Source organism: Ursus arctos, unplaced genomic scaffold (genome assembly GCF_023065955.2).
Source record: "Ursus arctos isolate Adak ecotype North America unplaced genomic scaffold, UrsArc2.0 scaffold_4, whole genome shotgun sequence".
In the NCBI taxonomy this organism is placed as follows: Eukaryota; Metazoa; Chordata; class Mammalia; order Carnivora; family Ursidae; genus Ursus; species Ursus arctos.
In genome coordinates this window covers 17,686,320-17,709,843 of record NW_026623056.1, presented here as the reverse complement: position 1 = coordinate 17,709,843, position 23,524 = coordinate 17,686,320, and the positions used below count along the sequence as shown (strand labels likewise).

The window sequence follows — 23,524 nt, the reverse complement described above, 5'->3', positions numbered from 1 at the left end:
CCTATCACTTAAGCAGCGTGGCAAGAGAGTACTGAAAGTCAAAGCAACTTCTGTTTATGCTTTTGTCATCTCTTCCCTTTACAAAATGGACATGTGATGCAGGTTTTCTCATGTACACCACATGCCAGGCTCGGACATTCCATGAAGCTGCTGCTGGCATTACAGCTTACCTTTTGCAGGGGCCTTGTGTTTCGAGGTAGCATTGGGGGGGTGATGTGATGAGGAATGCCAAGGGATGACGCAGACCTACGGCCTTTGAATTCATTTTCTTCCATTTTCTCAGAACCTTGGGCATCTTCCAAGAGGGGATTATGTGCTGGTGACTTGAAAAGGTCGGGGCTCCTCCCCACCGGCTCAGCAGAGGGTATGTCTAAGGACCCACACTGTTCTGGTCTGCACTGGAGGCAGGGGTCATAAGGGTCAGCCTGACAACAGCCCCATGGGCCAGCCGGGCCCTGGTCCGGCTCAGAGCTTCTCCAGCAGTCTGCTGCCATGGCCGTGGAGATGAGGTCAGGGCTGGAGCCAGGCATCTGTCTCTGAGCATGGTTGCTGAGTGGGCTCCGCAGGGCTGCTGCAGGGCCAAAATACCGCAGGTTGTTGGCGCACGTTGCAATGTCCTGTCCGTGCATATTGAGCCTGGGATGGTGACTCTGAGACGTGGCAGGAGGGGTCTGCTGGTACTGCTGCTGCAGAGGGTGGTGGTGATGGGGAGAAGGGTACTGGGGCTGAGCGTGGTGTAGATAAGTGGGATGGGGTGGATTTTCCTGGGCTGGCTGGTTTTTCAAGATCCCGGCAAAGTCACTATGGCTGCCTCTGCTATTCCCTCGGCGGTGGCGTGGTTTGCTCCGATACCGGCTCTTGCTGCTTGAGGTGGACATTTTGGGACTTCCGGACAAAGGGGACGCAGCGGGAGCCACCTCCATACTGGGGATACCTTCGGATCTCAACAGATCTGGCCTGGGAGGAAAGAAAAGATTTCGTTGTAAACATACGAAAACACATTCATGTTGGGGAAATGTAACCCAAACCTTAAAATACACACACCCTTTGAAACAGCAGTCACGTACGCAGGAATTTATCCAATGGAGGTCACAGATGTGCACGACGATGTATGTCTGAAGTCGTTATGTGAGGGACTATAGTTTAACACAGCAGAAAATTACAAGCAACCTGGATGTGCACTATAGAGGACTTCCTTCATTCCTTCTGGAGTTTCTTCTGTGCCTTACTAGCTGAGTACCCAACCCCTTTAAATTCTAATTCTACCCTACAGGTTTCTTGATCTCTTCCTTATAACCTCAGCTACCAGCCTGGTGCCCACGTGCCAAGGCAGAGCAAGGGTTTGCCCACGATCAGAAATCTGTCTGATGATGGGTCTAGATAGATCCCACGGAAGATCACAAATCACACAGGTCTGGCACAAGAGAGGGAAACCTCAGGTTACTTAGGCAAGAGGCTAAGTTCAGGGACTTTGGTCTAGACATGGTCTCCTTGAGGTCTGGGACTAGGTCCATCCATCTGTGTATGGGAAGGACACTAGCAGGGAGCCTTGCTCACACTCAGTATTCAAACATGTTTAAAGAAGGGGGGAAAGGGGTGAGGACTGAGGAGGGGGAGACAGTATAGAGCCTAGGAGGTTGGACAGAGCCAGCAAGAGAAGGGCTTGTGAGGAGTGGCCTGGCAGGGTCCTGGCTCTTCTCCTAGCCCTGTTTTCGAGTGCTCACTGGGCTGGTCATGAAGATCATGTGCAAGAGTGAGCCAGAGCTTGAAGGTACACCTCGCACGCACTGATTTCAGGGTGCCCAGGCAAGCAGTCGATGCTTTCTGAAGCGATGGACTGGCACGGGCAGAGACGTGAGGATACCGGATAGCGCCACTACTTCCCTCCTTCTTTGGGACCAAACAGACACAGATCTTCAGATTACAGAGCTGGAGGACCAGACTTTTTTTTTTTTTTTTTAACAACAGAATCCTTTCCCCAAATGAATTATGAGAAACTCAGTATATAAAATAGATTTAGTAAGAGAACAGACTGGTGGTTGCCAGAGGTGGGGGATGGGGGAATGGGTGAAATGAAGGAAGAGGGTCAAAAGATACAAACTTGCAGTTATAAAACATCTAAGTCCTAGGATGTAATGTACAGCATGGAGACTATAGTTAATAATATAGTTGATCCTTGAATGATGTGCACAGTCAAAAATCCAGGTATAACTTTTGACCCCAAAAAAACTTAAAAATAGCCTACTGTTGACCACATGCCTTACTGATAACATAAACGTCGATTAATACATATTTTGTCTATTATATATAATGTATACTGTATTCTTAAAGGAAGCTAGAGAAAAGAAAATGTTCAGAAAATGATAAGAGAAAATACACTCATAGTATTGTACTGCAAAAAATTCACATATAAGTGGACCTGTGCAGTTCGAACCCGTGTTGTTCAAGAGTCAGCTGTACCACACTGTATATCTGAAAGTCTCTAAGAGATCTTGAAAGTTCTTATCACAAGAAAAATATATATAACTATTCGCGGTGATGAATGGATGTTAACTAGACTTATCGCGGTAATTATTTCATAATATATATGTATATTGAATTGTTATGTTGTACACCTGAAACTAATATAATGTTATATGTCAATTACATCTCAAACTCCCCCACCCAGATATAGTGGGACAGCTGGGGAGAGGCGGAGAGCAGAAGCCCTTCCCTGCTGGGCTCCCCCCTCCTCACCCTCTGTATTTCCGCAATAATCCCTGAGATCTCTCTGCAAGCCCTAGGGTGTCCCAGGCCTTGCTTGAAAACCACAGATACGGTCCCACCTCTACCTTGTGTGATGAGGAAACCGAAGCCCAAAATGGTTCATGGTCTCACAGTGCATTACTGGCAGAATCCAGACAAGAAGTCTCTCCTAATCCCCAGACTGGCTTACTGGACGTTCAGAGGACAAGCTTAAAGGCGCCGACAAATCACAGGGCTTTATTAAAATGGTTGAGTTGCTCAGGTCTGGGATGGGGCCCAAGCGTCTGCATTTCTAACACACTCTCACATGATGCTGAACGGACAACCACATTTGAATAGCTAGGGCTCACAGGAAATTAGTCGGCATCAGGCTGTGGGAGACGGGTTTGCCTTCTTTCTCAGGAGAACAGTTAAAGGCTCATCTTAGCACAGAAGTTCCAGGTAATACTGGCATGTGATAAGGTGGGCAGAGTACTGTGCTGCTCTGAGCTTCCTCCTGTCTCAGGTTCATAGTTCTGTGGTCAGCTGACCACCTTGTGCCTCAGAAAGTATGTGGACTGAGGAGGTCCTGGGGCTTTTACTGAGGCAAGAGAGCCCTCTGAGGCCCAGTCTGGGACATCTACTTACACAGTGACTGGCTATGGTGGGATCTAGAAGAGAGCTGAGGTGAAAGTGTCCTAAGTCAGGTGAAGGCTGCTTTTATTGAACCTGGAAGTGCAAAAATCACAGAGTAACAATGATACAGCACTTCACAGTTGACAAAGCACTTTACAATAGATAAAACACTTGCTTCCTACTATTCATTTTTCCAATATTCATTTTACAGATAAGGGCACTGAGGGATCCGAGAGGTTAGCTGGCTTGTGTCCATCACAGAGGAAGTAAACGGCAGAACTTCTAACTTGAACCCAGGTCTTTTGACATTAAGGAATAGTTCTTTCCCCATTCCAAGCCTCTCCTTGTTATGAGGTATTTAGACTACTGTATTGGACTATACTCACTTGTAACAGGCTTGGTGGACCCATAATTGAACTCGGATTCTCTTCTTTCTAGTCCCCAACTGAACCCACACTGACATCTAGGCCAAAGAATGGTGGACAGTTTTTCCTCTCTAATCTCCCAGGCACTGGACTTCTAACTTAATCATTGGACTGTCCAAATAATCGGAAACTGACATCGTCCAGGCGCTAATCAACTGACAGCAGAAGTCTCTGCAGCTCAAAGACCCATTCCAGGCTGTCTTCCTGGGTGAGTTCAGTCAGCTTGTCCACTACCATCTGCTGGCAGCGGCAAACTCCCCTAAACATATTCCTCATAGCCAACATTAAAAGTGAACCTGAGCTCATATTTTGAAAAATGAAACAGTACTATTTTCTCCTCCAAAGCTCTTAGATTTAACTGTAGCAGGATGCAGGGAGGAGCCAGCAGGTGAACTCTGTCTCCAGTTAAGACATTAAAAGAAAGAGGTACGGGGATCCTCACAGGGTTTTGCCAGGTGCCATCTGCAATTTCTCAGAACTTGACTAGAAGGTGATCAGGGGTGGTAAGTAAAAGCAAAACTGGAATTAATCCATGTAATTACTCTTTAGTAGCTTGGATTTATAGTAGTCATGCTATGGTAGAATGGCCATACTCCGAATGGTCACCATTCTGAAAGCCTTAAAATACATTCTTGGTTTGCATTTTGTCATTACCTTTATTCTTACTGCATCTTACAGTAGACCATTGGGTCTACACCGCAGGTAGGGACATTTCTTTCCTTTACATTAACTTGGCTAGAACAGAGTCCACTCTCCATTTTTTGGAATGGGCGTCTAGAAGAGCCTGATCATAAAAACTGACAGGAAGAACATTCTAAGATTAAACTAGTAAAAGGAAAATGAATTGTAATTAGAGGAAAGGGCAATCTTTTTTTTTTTTTGTAACTATTCAAAAACTCATTTTTTAGCACCTGTGATTTGTAAGGTGCTTTCGTGTTTCTCTTATTTAAACTTCACAGAAATCCCATGCAGGAATACAATGAGGGGCCCCACATGGTTAGGTATAGGTAATTATCAAAGCCCCTGCTTTTGTTTTTGGTGGTGGATTTATAGGCACTTTTTACATTAGTAAAAAGAACTAACTAAATGAATAAGTAAAAGTGGAACACACATGGACCAATGTTGCATAAAACAGGACTTATGATTAACCCAGTTCTGTGCACTGGGGTCAAAAAAAGGAAAAGAAATCTCATGTGTGATCATTATACCATTTTACCCATGGGGCTGAAAGAGGTCAAGTGACATGGCCCACATCATACAGCTTATAATAACAGCCAGAGCCGGGATTTGAATCCACGTCTGCCTGGCCCTCAGTTTATTTCTCTGTTCCCTATCCCATGCTAAGACAATAAATATCTAGGCCCCCGAGAATAAAAACTAGATCCCTAGCGTTCATGACACATTCTCTCCCCGTCCTACTCTGTTTTGTCTAGAGGCAAGTGTGCCCATGATGAGTTACGGAGTGGACACGCCGTCATGGGATAATATATTTTGGGGGATATTTTCCTATTTCTCTGAGCGTCAGGTTGGCACAGGTGCCTCACCGTTTGGTCTGCATCCCAGATTTATGAGGTGCGCCTTTCCTCTTCATGAGTTTCTCCATGGCGTTGGGGTGGATTATTGGACGGACGGGGTGTCGTTTGTAGGTTCCAGGATACTTCTTCTCCACTGCTTGCTCACGTCTGCAGAATGAAAGGAAAAGCCACAGCTCAGTCGCTGCAGACAGAGAAGATGGGCAGGATGTTTTCACAGGCTAATGCCACTCAGATTCTGGTCACCCTTAACAGATATACATTATTTAAATAACAACGCTACTATTCAGGTTAAAAAGGAAGAAAAAAAAAGATGCTCAAATCAACTAATCTGACTTCACTGTGCTCTTCCACTTCTGGTGCACTCGGGGGCTGACCCTCCCTCCCCAACGTACCTCATGAGAGACACAGTGCGATGGCAGAAGACCTACTTATTTTCTGTCGTGGTTTTGGTCAGGACCACCGGAATTTCCTGTCATGGTCAAGAATCCCTTAAGCCACTTTCATCAGCCACCTTACTTGCCCAGGAGGCAAAAAGCTCCCCTTCACCCACGCCAAGCTTTTCTTGAGATGAGGACCCCTTCTCGGAGCCACTCGGCGGAGTGAAGTTGCAAATGCTGGTCAAGTGCACGCTCCTCTATGAGAAGCTCGGCAGCTACTCCACTCAACTGAAACTCCACGGGGGCGGGAGCTGGGCACAGCACCTCCCTTAAGGAATGCTGGGTAAATGAATAAAGTATCTGCCACTTTAGTTCTGAGTAGTAGCAACATTTGGGCTGACTGATAGACCCGACTCGAAGGACAGACAGAAGCCTGGATACATACTTAATGAGCTCCTTCTCCCGCATTTCTAGCTGCAGCATGATGGCACTCAGTTCCATGTATAAGTTATTAGCCCGCTCAAGTTTTCTCTCATAGTGTTCACGAATGTCCAGAGCATGCCTACCAAAGAAAAGAGAGGATCAGAGAGGCTGACTACCTGGGGAGAGAACAAAGAACGGCTCTAATGAATTAGAACCAGGATGGTTTCTCTCAAAAGCATTTGTCTGAGGGCCGTCTCAATTTAAGGATCCCTTGTCTGATGTAATGACTCGGACAATGGAGTGGGAGGTGGGAAATCCAAGCTTTCACTCGGTTTATCCTTAGGGGCCACATCCAGCCATACAGAATGGCCAGAGGGGGGCACAGATAAATATCTGATTGTGATTTGTGTATCACGTGAAGCCTTTGTCTGTGTAGCGTTGACAATAGCTTAATAAGAATACAGTAGAATTCACTCACGTTCATGGAAATATGCAATTAAGGCTGACCCCCTAACCCCATACTTATCTATGGCGCAGATCCTGCCTCGTACGGTGGTATCTGTGGCTACACCCCTTAATCCATCATAAGCATCTTGAGACCAGCAACTACATCTTATAAAGCGCTGTCTACCATGTCAGCTAGGACAGGCCCTGAATGAAGAAAGAGCATGGCTCTAGGAGCGCTGGCGGCAGATATGATAAATGAGGACTACAAGGCTGCAGGAGAGGACGGGACAGTGGGATAAAGGAGGGCTAACTTTTGGGGCAACCTATAAAGAGAATTAACAGTAAGTAGCAGAGGTGAAATGTGTGTAGAAGGTGAAATGGTGATTCACAAAGTGAGTTCCCGCCGGTATCTGAAGATCTGGGGATAAGACGAGGTGGAGGAGAGAGCAGCCCACCTGAGCTCTTCTCTGCGCCTCCGAATCAGTTCTTCATCTAATCGGTGTATACAAGTTCCCTCACTTTTGATCTTCTCAAAGTGTTTTTTCACCTCTTCTCTCCATTCAGCCTGGGTGAGGACAAATTAGACTTTGTTAGTACTCCAGGAGTTTCAGTCCGATGCAACGAGAGGGTCAGGTGTAAGATGGTCTTCCCTGCAAGCTTTACTGTAGAGCCTTAGAGAAAAAACGTTCAATAAATATTAGTGGATAGCACAAGAGCTCACGCTCCTGTATCTACATCCCCCTGCTCACACACCATGACCTCATTTTCTGTATTTAGTCCAACATGGGATGCCATCTCTTTTCCAGTTTCCTTGCCATACTGGCCACCAGAAATATCACAGCTGGCATACTGGCCATCACCTCTGGAACAAGAGAGCTCAGTTTTAAATGATGGTGGCTGAGATGGCCTGGCCGAAGGGAGGAGCTCTGCTAACCATCTGGTATAGTAAGTACATGCCAGTGAAAACAGGATCGTGTTTACAATTGGCACCAGAATTTCTCCGAGGTTTTGTTGATGAAAATATCTTGGGGCGCCTGGGTGGCTCAGTCAGTTAGGTGTCTGCCTTTGGCTCAGGTCATGATCCCGGGGTCCTGGGATCAAGCCCCACATCAGGCTCCCTGCTCTGCGGGGAGCCTGCTTCTCCCTCTCCCTCTGCCTGCCTCTCTCATGAATAAACAAAATCTTTTTTTTTTTTTTAAAGAAAATATCTTGGAAAAAAATATTTGGAGTAGAAGACCCAAAGGGCATGAACAACAGGACTTGGGAGTAAAAGTAGAGGGAATTCTACAGGAAATGAGGAGTGAGGGAAAGAACAGGAAAAGAGAAATAGGAGGAGAAAAAGTATGGCTAAACAATTTAGTAGTCTGACAAGATTTTTAGAATGGGGATGAATACCTAATACGTGATTTCAGTTATTCAAAATGTAAGCCTCTTCCAATTTCTGAAACCTTTAGTAAAGTTTCTGACATTCACCTTGACTTTGGATGAGTGTTTTTGTATTTTTTAGACATCAAGGAAAGGTGCTGAACTTCATGTTTGGGTCAATGACGGGTAAAGATAAAGGAACAACCACAAGATGGCGGGGATGGGGCCCAAAAATTTTAAGAAGGCAGAGCAAGAGTGACCACGAAATTATAAATCGCCTAGGAATTCACAGACGTGTTAGGACACTGGGATTTCCACAAGGCCCGGAATTCCAAGCCAATTTTACCTAAATTTCAGGGGCTAGAAAAACCTCTGCTGGAATATAGTCTACAGGCAGTTTCTAGAAAGCAGCTAAAGGAGATGTTTCCTCAAATTCCATATAAACTACAATCCCAAGAAGCTAATTAGATTAAGATAATTTCCAGTCAAGGCTAGATGTATAACTAAATGCCTCTATATATTCTTCCTCTGGAGTTACTCTATTACCTTGAGATTCACGTGTAAAATTATTTCTTTAGATCATGGAAGAAGTTATGCTTAAGTACTTGCGAAATTGCTGAAGGTTTCTCCCCAAATTTGCTGTTTCTCATTTACTTTTTTTTTTTTAAGATTTTATTTATTTGACAGAGAGAGAGAGCACAAGCAGGGGGAGTGGCAGGCAGAGGGAGAGGGAGAAGCAGACTCTCCTTCAAGCAGGGAGCCTGACATGGGATTCGATCCCAGGACCCTGGGATCAAGACCTGAACCAAAGGCAGACGTCTAACCGACTGAGCCACCCCTCTCACCCCTCTCATTTACTTTCATAAAAGAAATTATTTAGAAAGTGATTACCCTGGTTATCTGCTTATAATATGCCAGATCTTCATATATATATGTAGGTATGTGTATATATATGTATGTATGTATGTGTATATATATATGTATGTATGTATGTGTATATATATATATATACACACACACATATATATACACGCATATATGTATACATATATATACACATACACATATTGACTGACCATTGGAGAAAGATTTCTGTCAGTCAGTTGACTTTGGGGACCAAACCTGCCAAACAACGTCATCAGAAAGTGAAGGTCATCAGAAAGTGAAGGTCATCAGAAAGTGAAGGTCACCAGAAAGTGAAGGTCATCAGAAACTCAGATCCAGAATGCACTGCCCATTGTTTGGTGACAGTCTTTGACAGTACTAAGCAATAAATGCAAGTTTGGTTGAGCCTCCAGTAATGCTGTTCTTGCCATCATCAGATCAAAGTCTGAAGGAGAATACCTGAGCTTTAAGAAGCCTAAGATTGACAATCAAGAGTTGTTAAACCAGGGGCGCCTGGGTAGCGCAGTCGTTAAGCGTCTGCTTTCGTCTCAGGGCGTGATCCCGGCGTTATGGGATCGAGCCCCACATCAGGCTCCTCTGCTGGGAGCCTGCCTTCTTCTTCTCCCACTCCCCCTGCTTGTGTTACCTCTCTGGCTGGCTGTCTCTCTGTCAAATAAATAAATAAAATCTTAAAAAAAAAAAAAAAAGAGTTGTTAGACCAAGAAAGGTAAGGGAGAGCACCAGGTCTGGGCCTTGAAGTGTCTTCTTTTATGCAAAAACGTATCAGTAGACACCAGTACAATACCTAAAGAAGGGACCAGGAACAGACTATCTCCCTCTGGTGGTCAGGAATCAGATGTCAAAGAACAGATTTCTTCCTTCCTTCCTTCCTTCCTTCCTTCCTTCCTTCCTTCCTTCCTTTTTTTTATTCTTGAAATTCTTGAGGAAATAAACCTTCTGATAGCTAGCTTCCATTCCCATAGGAATGGAAATTTAAAGAGAACCCTTTGAAGATTGAAACCTGTTAAAAAAGTAGATTTCCAAAAAGAAGTCCCCCCCCCCCACCATGAAGAGGGAACAGGATGTGTGGGAAAACCCCAGGTCCTGATTAATAATGTATTTTCCCCAAAGCTATGGTGTTACTGGTCAATGATAATTTTGGAGTTCCACCCCATATGCTTAGAATCTTTACATAACAGGAGTTCCGATTTGCATTTAATCTTCAGTTCAGATGTGTCTGGGCATATCTGAAGAGAGGGAAGGTAGGTAGGCTGGAAGCCAGTTCGCAGAGACTGAGATGCCTCTGAGAGAAAATACGGTGTGAGAGAAGGAAGAATCCCGCATGAGCCTGACCTATAACAAAGCCACCCTCTTAGGATGGAAGAGCATTTCCCAGTGTTTCATGAAAATATCTGTAAAACACTGGGCCGTCACCAGCACTGCTCTGTAACCAAGTGTAACTCAACAGAGAAAGGAACAGTTCATTGTGTAAATAGAACAATGTGCAGCTTTGGACTCTTGAGAAGTCCAGAACTTTAGTTACAGCAGGAATTGGCAGCTCCTGGCGGGTGACGGCAGTGCCTTAGGATATGGCGGCATCCGATGGAGGCCAGCTGGGCCTATGGTCTTGCAGCAGAAAACGGAGCGCACCTATAAAGTCATATCTAGCGACACTAGGCAGGAAACTGCTGTCTGGCCAGTCCGTGGAAAGCAGAACAGATGTTACTACGAGGTTACTGAGATCCCCACTCTTCACTGGGGATCACCCCAAATGCATGTGGGGGGTGAAGGGAGGGACTAGGGGGTGCTTCACAAGGGGGGTAAGCAGGTAAGGGAAAAATCCCAAGTGAAACATGGGTTATTACCATTAATGGGATCCTTTTTATGTCCTAGATAAGGCCTGGGAAAGGCCATCCCACTTAAAAGGTTTTCCGTCTTCTTCGGCCTTCCAGTTACCTGTTATGAACAGGTAAATTCATAGAGACAGAAAGTAGAACAAAGATTACCAGGGGCCAAGAGGAGGAGGGAATGGGAAATGATTGCTTAATGGGGTGACGAGACCTTTTGGAAATAACGGTGACAGTTTCACAATGTTGTGAATTTAATTAATGCCACCGAATTGCACACTGCAAAATGGTTAAGATGGCAAAGTTTGTATTATTCATATTTTACCACAATTTTTAAGAAGGAAAAAAAAAAAGAAGTGGAGCCAGTTCCAGCCTAGCTGGAGGAATAGAGAAGCAGAATGTTAGGGGGCTAAGTAGCAGGAAATCAGAGATTCTGAGTCAGAAAAGACTTAAGAGGTCATCAAGTCCAACCCTTGACTGGCCCAGGAGTCCTCTTTACTGCCTTCCGGGCTGAGTGTCCAGCCTCTGCCTAAGGACCTACTTCTCGTGATGAAATTGTTTTGGGTTTTTTTTTTTCTTAAGTTAAAAAAAATTGTTTAAGTAATCTCTCCACTCCACATGGGGCTCAAACTCATGACCCTGAGATCAAGAGTTGCACGCCCTTCCAACTGAGCCAGCCAGGGGCCCCAGGATGAGATGACTCTTAAGGAGCACAGTCCGTCCCTATAATGAACTTCGTGTGTCTGCAATTCCCAGCCCCCAAATTTCTGGGTGATCGCAGTGGTACAGTGGTACTCAAAAGGGAACCAGAATGGTGCAAAGGCAGAGCATGGGGGAGAGCTTAGAAGCCGGACACAAGGCCCACCCAGCAGTGCGGATCTGGGACGCCGCTAAAATGTTTTCTAACAACTAACAGCCCATGCTGGGGCGCCTGGCTGGCTGGGTCAGCAGAGCATGCGACTCTTGATCTCAGGGTTGGGAGTTCAAGCCCCACGCTGGGCGTAGAGTTCACACACACACAAAAAAAAGACTAATATCAAATGCAGTTGAATTTCAGGAACAATAGTTGCGCGCTTGGAGAAACAGGTTACTGCGTGGGGGCGAAGCAGTAGCTTTGGCGAGTGGAGTACCGTAGCGAAATGGGTTGCTGCGCTACGGCTGCCGCTGCCGAGGAACAGCGGAAGCAACTACTCTCAGGAGGGAGCCAGCCGGGCTCCCGACAGCCCGACAGTGCTCCCGATGGACAGTTCTGGTGCACAGCGGAGACCCGTGGCTAAGCACCGGTGCCGGGTAACTGACGCGGACCGGGCTCTATCCGCAGGCGGGAGGAGGGGAAGCCGCAGGGACGAGCCAGCTGCAGGAGCGCACAGCCCGGTGCCGAACGACGGGCTCCTTCCCCGTCGGAGTGGCGTCGAGGCAAAACACCGCACTGAGGGGTTCCCCAACTGCCACCTCGTCCATCTCAGGAGTTCACCAGAATGTGATGGCCCGAAGGACGCTTCGTTTCTGTAGCTTCGTGGCCAGCGAATAACATCTTACAATCGAGCGGCTCTTTAGTGTTCAATACCATTGCATTTTTATCTTCTCATTTGATCCTAGCTACGACCCCATAAGGAAGAGAAGAGATGACCATCTTCACGGTTTAGAAGAGTACGCTGAGGCTTAGAGAATTTTAGTGGCTTATCCAAGATCATAGGACAAGCGTTAGACCCAAGTCTGTTGCTTTTCTTAGTACTTCAGTAGCTAGTTCATAAATACTTTATCAGTAGCCAGAGAGAGTCTGAATTTCAGACCCAGAGACAAACCAGCTTGTAAATACCTAAAATAATCCTAGGAACTAGCAAGCATAGCAGACTTGGGGCTATATAAGGAGAGGTAAAATTTTATGTTGGGAGAAACATGTGGAAGAATTAATATTAAAAGATGTCCAGTGGAACACTTTCCCCTTCCTTTCCTTCCCCTTCTTCTCCCCTTCATATTCTTGCTCCAAAAGAAACTTTTCTGAGTTCAATTTTCCTGCTGCCTGTATCGGTAAACGGGAGTTTGTGCAAACACGGGTACTGGATGTGGGCGCTTGGTTGCCCTACATGGTGCTTTGCACATAGTGGGTCCTCAGAAGACGTGCCACTGGCTTCAGAAGTGACATTCTGGGAGCATTCAAGTAAAATCTGTTTCCAGTCTGAAGTTTTCCAAGTACGTACAGTTCTCCTGTCTCAGTGGCTTGTGACTTAGTACTCTCACCAAAAACTGCTTTTCCAAACCATGCTACGTATACTTCTATGGTAAAGGAAGCAAAGTTGTAACTGCAACCATAGCATAAAGCTTGAAAGATTCCCTAGAAAGTACTTACTATTATTCTCTTTCATTTCACGAAAGGGCCTCGGTCTTTTTCTGAACACTAATACAGAGATTGGACAGATTGCTTTTCCTGTGCCCCTTACTTAACAGGTATTGGAACAGATATGCAATGCTTTTAATAGTTCTAAAGGAGTTTATCTGAATGTTTTAAGTCATAAATCTGGAATGGTCTCTAAGACAGTAAAGGCTAACAGAGACATTACGTTACATTTTATCTGGTGCTAATAGGTGACACATAGAAGAAAGGTTTTCTTTCTGGGCTTAATTCTATCCTGGGCTCTCTCTGGTACTTAACTTCCTTCCTCTGTACTTTAGATTTTTCTCCTTCAAGGGAAGCAATCCTTTCATGAAGGTTGGCAGTAATTCTTTTCTTTTCTTTAAGTTTTTTTTGTTTTTTTTTTTTTTTAATTTAAGTAACCTCTACACCCAACATGGGCTCGAACTCACAACTACTAGATACAGAGTCGCATGCTCTACCCACTGAGCCAGCCAGGCTCCCTGGTCAGCAGTAATTCTAATTCAAATTTATTCCTCTTTTCTCTTCAACAATTTCACCACTCTGAGGATGACATTCTGACACATGTTCCTTTCCAATGAGATAATGATATATCTTAAGTCTTCAAAAAACTCCAAAACTTCCCATGTGTGAGGTATCATAGTTATTGCTTCACAACGACTAAAGCTCTAGAATTGTTATAAGGATCAGAACGGTTCTAAGCGTTCCTCTTCCTCATCGAGAGTTCCCTGGCTGTGTGCTCAGTACATGGGGAGCAAGTTTCCAGACTTACCTGAGACTTGAAGTAGGTTTCTTGTGGGGTGGCAAGAACGTCTGCGGAGGCAATGTCTAAATGCATGAGTGTCTGCCGGAAAGAAGGCCGGTTGCGAGGTTTACTCTGCCTGCAAGTTAAAAAAGACAGCTTGTTCATTGCAGAGGCTGTGTCCAGGACGATAAAGATTTTATTCTACTTTATAAAAAACATTTTGGGCTCCATGCATGGCTATCTCTCAGGCCGTGCTCACATACTGAAGAGCAAAAGGAAAATGTAATCAGGAGATACCTGTAATGATACAATGGAAATCTCTAGAATCAGTGACCTGTTTGATCATCATAGTCCCTTAGGACTAGGGAAGTCATAATAGCTATCATTTATGAAGGCCTACTATTTCAGGATATGCCTAGATCTTTATTTATCAATAACTCCAAGTCTCCCGGGCTTGAACCAGGTGATTCGCTCCAAATCCGTATCGGAGGCTTCCCTGCAGTTTCACAGAAATTTTGAATGTGGTTTTGAGGAAGAAGGTAAAAGAGAATCTTGGGAGAAATAGATTTCTTACCATGTCTGTTTCATAAGGATTTTGAATCCATCAGGGCAAGTTGAAGGAACTGGAAGGTGTAGGCTATTGCTTCCAACACCCCAAATTATGGCTGAAGAGTCTACATCTTTGTAAGGAATCTCTCCTGTCAGCAGCTCCCAAAGCACCACTCCGAAAGACCTACAGTGGTACCGGGAACAGGTACCAAAGACAGTGCGGAAAGACTGGTTTGTATTTTAGTTCTTCATTCGTGTTTAATCAAATATACACCCAGTTTCAAAATTCTAATACCGCCATAAGAAGAACAGAAACAACCAGGAAAACTCTGAAAAAGAAGCTCAATGAGGGGTAACCCACACTGCTTGATCTTAAGACATATCATAAGGCTTGGCAATTAACTGTGGTGTGTGAATAGACAACCAGACTGATGGAAGGGAGCAGAAATCCATAAATAGGCCAAATATATATAGGACTTGAGTATATGATAGAAGTGATATCCCAAACCAGTGTGGGAACACTGACTAGTCAGTAAATGCTGTTGAGACAACTGGGGGGGGGGGATTAAATCTACAGCTCATCTTACATCAAGATACATTCCAAATGAATCAAAAATTCAAATGTGAAAAGAAAAAATGAAACCATAAACCCATGGAACACATGGGAAATTTTTTTCTTTTTACTAATCTTAGAGTGGTGAAAACTTTCGAATTATGAAATCCAAAAGCCACAAATGGAGAGATTGATCAGTTAAATTGCATTTTAAAAAAACCCAAAATCTAGCATGGAGAAAGAACTCCATCATAAACAAAATAACAAAACGTGTAAAGTATCCATAATTCATACACACAAAAGGCTAATCCCCTTAATATATAAATTATATCATATATTAATAAGAATCTTATCTCTTGTAATCTCTTATAAATTAATAAGAATCAAGATCAGAGAGCTTAGCAAAAGGTCAGAATAGTTCACAAATAAGAAATTACAAATGGTTTGTAAATATATGAAAAAACATACAACCTAACTTATAAGTTATAAGAAGGGGAATGCACATTAAAACTGCACCCAAGATGCCATGTGTTACCTAGACGGCTGGCAAAAATCCAGAAAGTTAGCACATTTTGTTGGTGAGACTGACAAATCACTTATCCATTTCTTTTGGGAACATAATTGGTATAATCCCAAAGGAGGACACGTTGGTGATAATTACCCAAATTACAAATGATCCCATATTTCTACTTTATCTTACTCTGGTGTTACATGTAATTCCAACGTATGCTATTATTTTGGTTTTAAGCCTAAAAGTTTTTTTTTTTTAAGATTATTTATTTATTTATTTGACAGAGATAGACAGCCAGCGAGAGAGGGAACACAAGCAGGGGGAGTGGGAGAGGAAGAAGCGGGCTCCCAGCAGAGGAGCCCGATGTGGGGCTCTATCCCGGAACGCCGGGATCACGCCCTGAGCCGAAGGCAGACGCCTAACGCCTGCGCTACCCAGGCTCCCGAAGCCTAAAAGTTTTTAGTAGCCGGTTTTAAGGATGGAAGAAGTGACTACAGGGAAATAGACCATTAATAGTAAAGACTCGTAATCTCAAAGGAAAAGCTGATAAAGATTTTTAAAAGGCCAAAAAATAAAAAAAGCGTAGCTCATAGGGAATGTTTACTGAAAGGGCAAACAGCCCTATTCTACACTTCGAATAGCTCTAAAGCACGTAACCGTATCACAGCGAAGTGTATCACTGATGCACACAGCGATGGTCTGAGGCACCAAGACTAGGTAAACTTTGTTTAATGTATTTTATTAAGAAGGTAAGAATTATGTAATATATTTCTCAAAGACTTCTATACTAGATGCTTCTTTAAAGTAAACTTTCCATTTTCCAGAAAGTTCAGCATATTCTGTGAAGGTCTCCAAAACTGATGATTTACTAAACAGACATTCACCCTAATTCCCCTCTCAATCCTCCTCACCACTCGCATCACGACCCTGAGTAGTACCTCAGACAACAGGAGACTGAAATCAACCAGCGGTGAGTAACACTAAAGAATATTTTGGGAAAGGAGAAGTGTTGGAGGAGGAAAGGACTCAATAGCGTGAAGGAAGAAAGGCTTTCTCATCGGGACGGATGGCAGCGCTCACCATATATCAACTTTTTCAGAGACGGGTTCATTGCGTATCACCTCTGGGGCCATCCAGGCAACTGTGCCGGCGAAGGACATCTTGGTACTTTTGTCACTGAGTTCCTTAGATGTGCCAAAATCTGAAATCTTTACCGCATCTGTGTGAGTCACCAAAACACTTTAAAAAGAAATAAAGAGAACATCCAGATCATTAGTACTAATACAAATCACGGCTGTAATTGGCAACCGCGCGTGCTGCCTCCTACCTTGTGGAATTGGAACTGTGAGTTCCAATACACGGGGGCATTAGTGGTACGCTAGCCAGAGCATCGCTCACACGCGTGAGGCCGCACAGCACCGTGGGCTTTCTCCACCTGGTCTCATCCTGCCTCCAACACTTGCTAACTCTGTGACCGCTGAAATGCTCGCTACCTGATTCTTCTAAGCCAGTTTTCTCATCGTAAGATAGAGACAACTCAGGTCCCAGTAATCTTACCCATGATTCCAACGTGCAGAAAACTCTGAATACGGTGTATAGATATTTTCTCATCTATATCAAGAAAACTCAGGTTATTCATCTGTGGCTCATTACAGAGTGCTGTTCTAGACTTTGCTCAGGATGTGAGGTAATGCACTATGTTTCCTTTCTGAAATCCTCCAAGAGTTTTCGATAAGGACTGATGGGCCCATAATAAAGGCCTCATAGAATTTTCACTTGAATTAAAGAAGATAAGAGATGTAAAACACCCACGCTCAATAAATATTGGTTTCCACCCTTGCCAGTCTCAGACAAACCACTAAAAATAACACTTCTTTTAAAACCACTGTTTAAATGATGTCAACTAAAATCACACATGGGACCATGACACTAGGGATTTTTACATAAAAAGGCTAATAAGCATGCTGGAATTCGACCAATGTTGATATGGAAAAGCTGAAATAAATTTAGGCTGAAATAAATTCCACACAAGTCATCTTTGCCTTTTCATGGTATTTATCTGAAATGTGACCTGGGGAAAATTGCTTTTCTAGCCTTAAAGATGAATACAATCTGGTACCAGTCAAATCCACAATATTAATATACTTACAAACTAGACTGAATTCACTTGAAATAACCTGTTTAGAACTTCAGAATGTTACTGAGTTAGGTTTCAGAGGCTTAATGATATAGAGACCTATTTTTCTTAAGAAGAAGGCTTGATATTCCTATCAGAACTGAGGTGGCTAGAAAACAGAAAACTTCTCAATCTCTCTCCTCCCTTCTCTGAACCGGGGACTTCACATTTGTCCCTCTCCCTGCCAGTGTCACACGGCTCTCTAGTTACCAAATGGCTCTGCTTACAACTGCTATAAGGATATCTTCATCCACATCCCACCGCTAGTTTTGCACCTGTTATGTAAAATTTACATACTTGGGAAATTTGGATTTAGTGGTGTTAGTCTTGGTGAAAATGCATAAGGATTTAAGTATCATGGGATATCTGACATAGTTTCAGAGCTGATAACATCATTTACCCTGAAAGTCAGAAAAGGTGATAAACACCTAGAAAGAAAAACACTAGAAGCTTCCTCTTCTGCCTCTGTGCTGCTCACTATGAGACTTCTTGGCATAGCAAGAGGCAACGGACACGGGGAGAGACTAGAGGGCACACGCAGTTAGAATTTGTGTAAAGATTTCTCTGAGACAAAGCTGGGGTCACACAGCCTAAGATTAAAAGTAGGTAATGAAATCTCCCTTTACTGCAAGCCAGACTGATCTTTGTCTTCTCAAAGTTAGCTTGAACCCAAAGAGGCCAAGGCTGCCGGAACTTCAGGGGAGGACTGATAACAGAGGGAAAGTCTTATTGAGTAACTTATTACCCTAATCTTTAAATGACAGGAGTTAAAGAAAGCAGCATGTGATTTTATACATTCTAAAACTTCCTGACTTTTTCCTCTACAGTAGCTCTCAAGGGGAACAAAGTGGTTAAGGAGACCATTCGAAGAGGTCTTTGGCAAGTATTTTGTGTCTTTTGTGTGTCCGTAGTGGATGACAAAAGCAACATGTTGTGTAAGAATATGAGCAGATGGAATAAAGACGATAGTAAGTTTATTTGCAAGTAAAGCAAGGAGGGGGCTGTTCAGGGACCTAAAGACTAAGATAAGCACTGCTGAGAACCAGGGTGATAAACAAGAGCTGCTCTGAAGTTTACAGTCGAGGACTGATTTGTATCTTCCGAGGACAGGAGGCAGAAATCATTGTGAATCCCTCACCTTCACACGACGAGCAGGATGCAGGCAGGGGCTTTGGGGCTAAAAGTTCTGGGCTCAAGTCCTAGCTCCATGACGTCGGGCTCTGAGCCCTCATTTTTCTTTTTCTTTTCTTTCTTTTGTAGAAAGGGAGAAGGGATGGGGGGTGGGGCAGAGGGAAAGGGAGGGAGAGACTCTTAAGCAGGCTCCGCGCCCAGCACGCAGCCTGACACAGGGCTCCATCCCACAGCCCCGAGATCAAGACCTGAGCCGAAACCAAGAGTTGGACGCTTAACCGACTGAACCACCCAGGGGCCCCTCTTATATAAAATAAGAACAATGCTTGTTGCAACTACCCCCACACAATTTGTGCCAACATCAAAGCAGATGTGATCGTGGATATTAAAAAAATACCATAAACCATGACATGTTTTTGAAAAAAGATTAATTCCTCTCTGCTGCTCTAAACCAAAATGTGATGAGAAATAATAAAAAAAAATGTTTAAAAACAGGAGCTACAATGAAATACACCATTTATTCAATTCCTTTGTTCCCTTGATGTGGTTTGGGAAAGTGAATAAACACTCCTCTTAAAGTGATTACTGACAGCCAAAGAATCATTTTGAAAACATCACTAGAAACAACTGCTTCTCTTAAATGGCCAGTTTATATGACCTTATGGACACTGTGAACCTTGTAACTATTTATTTCCTTCTTTGCTTAGACTCTAGGAAGGCCAAAGCCGAATCTACAGTCCCTCTCTAACAACTGTACAGAATCTTGTGCAAACCTTTTGTAAGCAAGCTTTAGTTCTAATGTTCTTATTTTCTCTTTGCCTCAGTCTCTCATTCATCCATTTTTATCCTATTGTATGCATTTCTGAAACTCAGTTTTTAATACAACAAATCAAGCCTTCAGGTGGGAAAGTTTGGCAGTGATTACTGGGGATGATGGAGAGTGAATACTTCAGTTCATAATGAATCTGGTTTCACAGCTGCACAATTAAAAAGCAACGCAAAAGGAAAACTAGTGTCAGGTGCTGAGAGCTATCTGCCACATAGGTAAGTAAGCTGGTCAACAATAATCCAAAAAACACGCCAACAGAATTACCCACTGTGCCAATTTAAAGTGAACTGAAAGTATGATGTTTGAAAACTTGAACCGTGCTTGATAAAATTCCCTTATTTAAAGCAATAAAACAAAATAGCTGAAAAATGAGCTCTGAAACTCACTTAGGTGATTTGAGATCACGATGAATAATTTTATGGAGGTGCAAATAATTCATTCCACTTGCAATTCCCGTGGACCAGTCCACCAGCAATCGAGGTGTAATCTTCCTGCCAGCTCGCAAAACCTCGTAGAGTTGTCCGTGTGCACAGTATTCCATGATGATGCAGTAACAGGGGGCCTGAGTACAAACACCCCTTTCAAGAAAACACAAATATGTTCATAAATTCACACATACATATAAGCATTCCTGTATACACATTTTAAGAATAGTTAATAAATTTGATGTTTAAGACCAGTTCTCTACCCGTGTTATTTTTAAAAGGCGTAATCTTTCTCGATTCTTCAGTTACCATTAAAACCCCTCTAGTCTACAAGCTTCTCCATTATGCATAGGGACAATTTTAGTTCACTTTGTTCATTCCAGATTATCTCTACGTTGTGCTGTATCCGGTACTTTTCTCTGGGGCCATTCCATTCTGGGACAAAGAGTACATCTCCTGAGACTTGTACAGGCCAGGTATTGTGTTGTGTTAGATCATTAAGAGTAATTTAAATATCTTCTTTTTAAAATTACATAGAAGGTTTTATATATAGGGCACAGAAAGAGAGAATTCAAATAAAATGTTGCTTTTTTACTATTAATTGTCATATTGTAAATTAGTCACATTTAAGATAACTAGACTGAGGACCAAAAAAAAGAGTCAATTTTCTGTATTATATAATCTTTGAAAAACATTTCTGTTTACAATAAAAACAATGTCATACAATGTAACATATATCTATGTGGTCTATATTTCCATCAATTCCTACAGCCCCCACAAAACCTTTCCTGATGATTCCAGTCCAAGAAGATCTTTCTCATCTCTAAATTCCTCTACTACACAGGAGCCATTCACGTTTTATATGCAATTTTCCTCTCCCCATTCAGATCATAGGCGCCTTGAAGGGAAAGGTTTTCAGGTTCTCTTCTTTCTACCACGAGGCCTATAAGTTCACAGCAAGTCCTTGACAAATATTTCTTAACTTCCCCTTAACTTTCTTTGCTGCTAAACCCTTTGCACAAACATGCGTAGATGCAAGGGGTGGGAAGAAGGGAACTAACGTGGAAGAACTTCTTCTCTTTGTCAGGAATGTTCCATATTTATTTAATTGTCTGATTCGATCTGCCCCAAACCATTGCACCATACGTACGACCTCTTCCATTTTTACGGAACGTGACCTGTCCTAGATGATACACCTGTGACAGAGCTTGGATTCAAAGCCTATGCCCTTTCCACTCACTAGGCTACATGCCCCTCCCTCTGTGCTTTGGAACTTCTGTATACACAAGCATACTGGGGATTCCTGTATCAACGTTACCTTAGAAAAGTGATAATAATGAACTCTACTCACACTTTTGTTCTGAAGATAAAAGAACAATTATCATACGCAATTCTCGGTATTCCGTCTCTTAATAGGAGGTATGCCTTCTTTCAAAACTCTCTAGAGGAGTTGAGCATAATCTATCTACAAGATGCCCAGCTAAAGTCCTCAGCCAGCTACCAACTCATGTCTTCTCTCGTAGGTGGCTGTAAGCGATGAGAGAATGAAGACGCCATAGCTTGCGATCATGGGAAAGTCCTATAACAGCAGCAGGTTATGAAGAAGTAAAATCAGTCTTCATTTCCCCTGCCGTGATATGCCTGTCAAATGCCACAGAGCGATTCCTATTACTCTCCTATCATTTTCTAAGCTACCTGGAATTCTCATCTTCATTTCTAAAGAAAAATTTTTTTCAAGTTCCTGTTACTTGACTTTTAGGAGAACTTGGCAGAGCACAGAGAGACCACAACTATAATTAGACAATTTAATTTTCATTACAGAAAAACAATGAAGAGGCAGGAATAATGTAATGTGCTTAAGAATATCACAATAAACATTTGTTTGAAGCTACTCAGCATCCTATTTAACCATGTTTTCACTTGTCGCAAACAGTGATATGTTATGTACTTTTCATCTTTCTTGACGGATAAATGAGAAGCAATCATTCCATCAACCCTGTACCATGACAAGGCTTCTTAGTAGCTATAAATAGCAGTTCTCTAATCACTTCTAATTGCTACCTTTTCTTCCCCTTGGCACCCAATTCCATTAGGAACAGTCAGATTGGGGATTGGGTTTTCCTAAAAGATTGCTTTCAAAAAATTGGACGAAAGAAAATACAGAATTATTTTCTTTCACTTCCCCTTCTGTACACGGCTCTTACTTTAAAGGAAGCTCTAAGCACAGCAATCAGTATCCAGAGAGACATACTACAATCTACTCATGCCTTCGTATCTTCCAGACGGTCCTGAATGATTCATTGGCCAAGCAACACATGGCACAGACGGCTGCAACCATAACACCCCCCAATGCCTCGATAGCATGGTGTAACGAACCAGGGACACAGTCTTACTATTGTTTTCCATGCAGAAGTAAAGACTATTCAAGCATCTTCAGCCTAAAAAGTGGGGCACGGGCATGGCAATACTGGTCCAAAATGTGGAAAACTGCACATATAGGTAGGAGGGTCAGAAGAGGGAAGTGGGGAAAAGGTTGCAAGGAGAAAGAAAAGAGCAAAGAAAGGAAGGAAAAATAAAGCTGCTCACACCCATACTCTCAGAACACATTTCTACCTTTAGTTACGCAGGACATCCTGCTGCAAAGCCCTCGTACCTGGCACGTACAGCCCAGCCCACGTCAGGAGGCCGAGAAGCCACGCTAATCTGTAGACTATTCTGTGTCTCAAACTCAGCATCCTAGTGACTGAAGCTTAAAAGTTTTGTTAAATGGAAGTTAAAGGAAAGGCCCTTCCTTCCATTTAGGATGTAGCCTCCTAGAAGGGATGATTCTCTCAGTGAAGTAAAATGAAGGAAAGAAGTGAGTCTCTGATTGTCTGGTTAAAAATAATCCTTCTGTTGTCTTTTGAAATGTATCATCTTCGAAAGAGTATAATTAGTCTCTATAGCATTTCATTTTCGTCTCACATCCTCCGGGCCTAACAGGGCAACAAAGGACAGAATCACTAGGGCAACCAAAGCTCTCTCCCATGCCCACTGTACGCATGTCCCTTCCACAGGAGATCCATCCAAGGACTTCATTTAGTATCCCAGCTGAATGCTGCTCTCCTTTCCACATCTCTTTCCTTTTCCATAAAGGGGTCTTGTTTGGGAATCAGAACTCAACATCGACACTCATTTAAACCCATTCTACAAAACCCGTACCCAAGATTTCTATTCCTTACTTTAGGCATATGATTCCAATGAAAAATGATCCCATGACATGTTTACCTTTATAATGAGAGTTTTATCATGAGAGGTTCCCTCTTGGGGGCTGGGCGAAGTTCCTCCTAGTTTCGGGAAGGGGGATTTATAAATTATTCCACTTTCATCTGTAGCTTCACCGGTCCTACTATTTTCCAGGACTGAAATACGTATATATCAAACACACCGAGAAGCTCTAGTTTCTAAACTGTCATTCCACCCGAGGACTAGCTTTCCTGTTCTTCACCTTCCCTCCTGTAGAGCCGCTCATCGCTCGTTCGTCTCAGGCTAGGGCACAGTCTGTAGGCTGGCAACAGAGGGAGCTCA

The 23,524-nt window shown here is 43.2% G+C and overlaps 1 protein-coding gene across 5 annotated transcripts in view; it reads right to left on the bottom strand.

The window, feature by feature from the left end:
• The window catches only part of MAP3K13 (mitogen-activated protein kinase kinase kinase 13), a 131,637-nt gene that overhangs the window by 12,886 nt on the left and 95,227 nt on the right, over positions 1 to 23,524 (bottom strand). For all 5 annotated transcript variants that reach the window (XM_057306708.1, XM_057306706.1, XM_057306707.1 and 2 more), the window contains 8 exons: positions 19,919 to 20,110; positions 16,477 to 16,635; positions 14,358 to 14,516; positions 13,811 to 13,919; positions 7,023 to 7,132; positions 6,143 to 6,259; positions 5,330 to 5,467; positions 171 to 957 (listed from right to left, as the gene is read on the bottom strand). In XM_057306708.1, the coding sequence (XP_057162691.1) occupies positions 171 to 957; positions 5,330 to 5,467; positions 6,143 to 6,259; positions 7,023 to 7,132; positions 13,811 to 13,919; positions 14,358 to 14,516; positions 16,477 to 16,635; positions 19,919 to 20,110 (1,771 nt within the window). The remainder of the gene's footprint in view (positions 1 to 170; positions 958 to 5,329; positions 5,468 to 6,142; positions 6,260 to 7,022; positions 7,133 to 13,810; positions 13,920 to 14,357; positions 14,517 to 16,476; positions 16,636 to 19,918; positions 20,111 to 23,524) is intronic.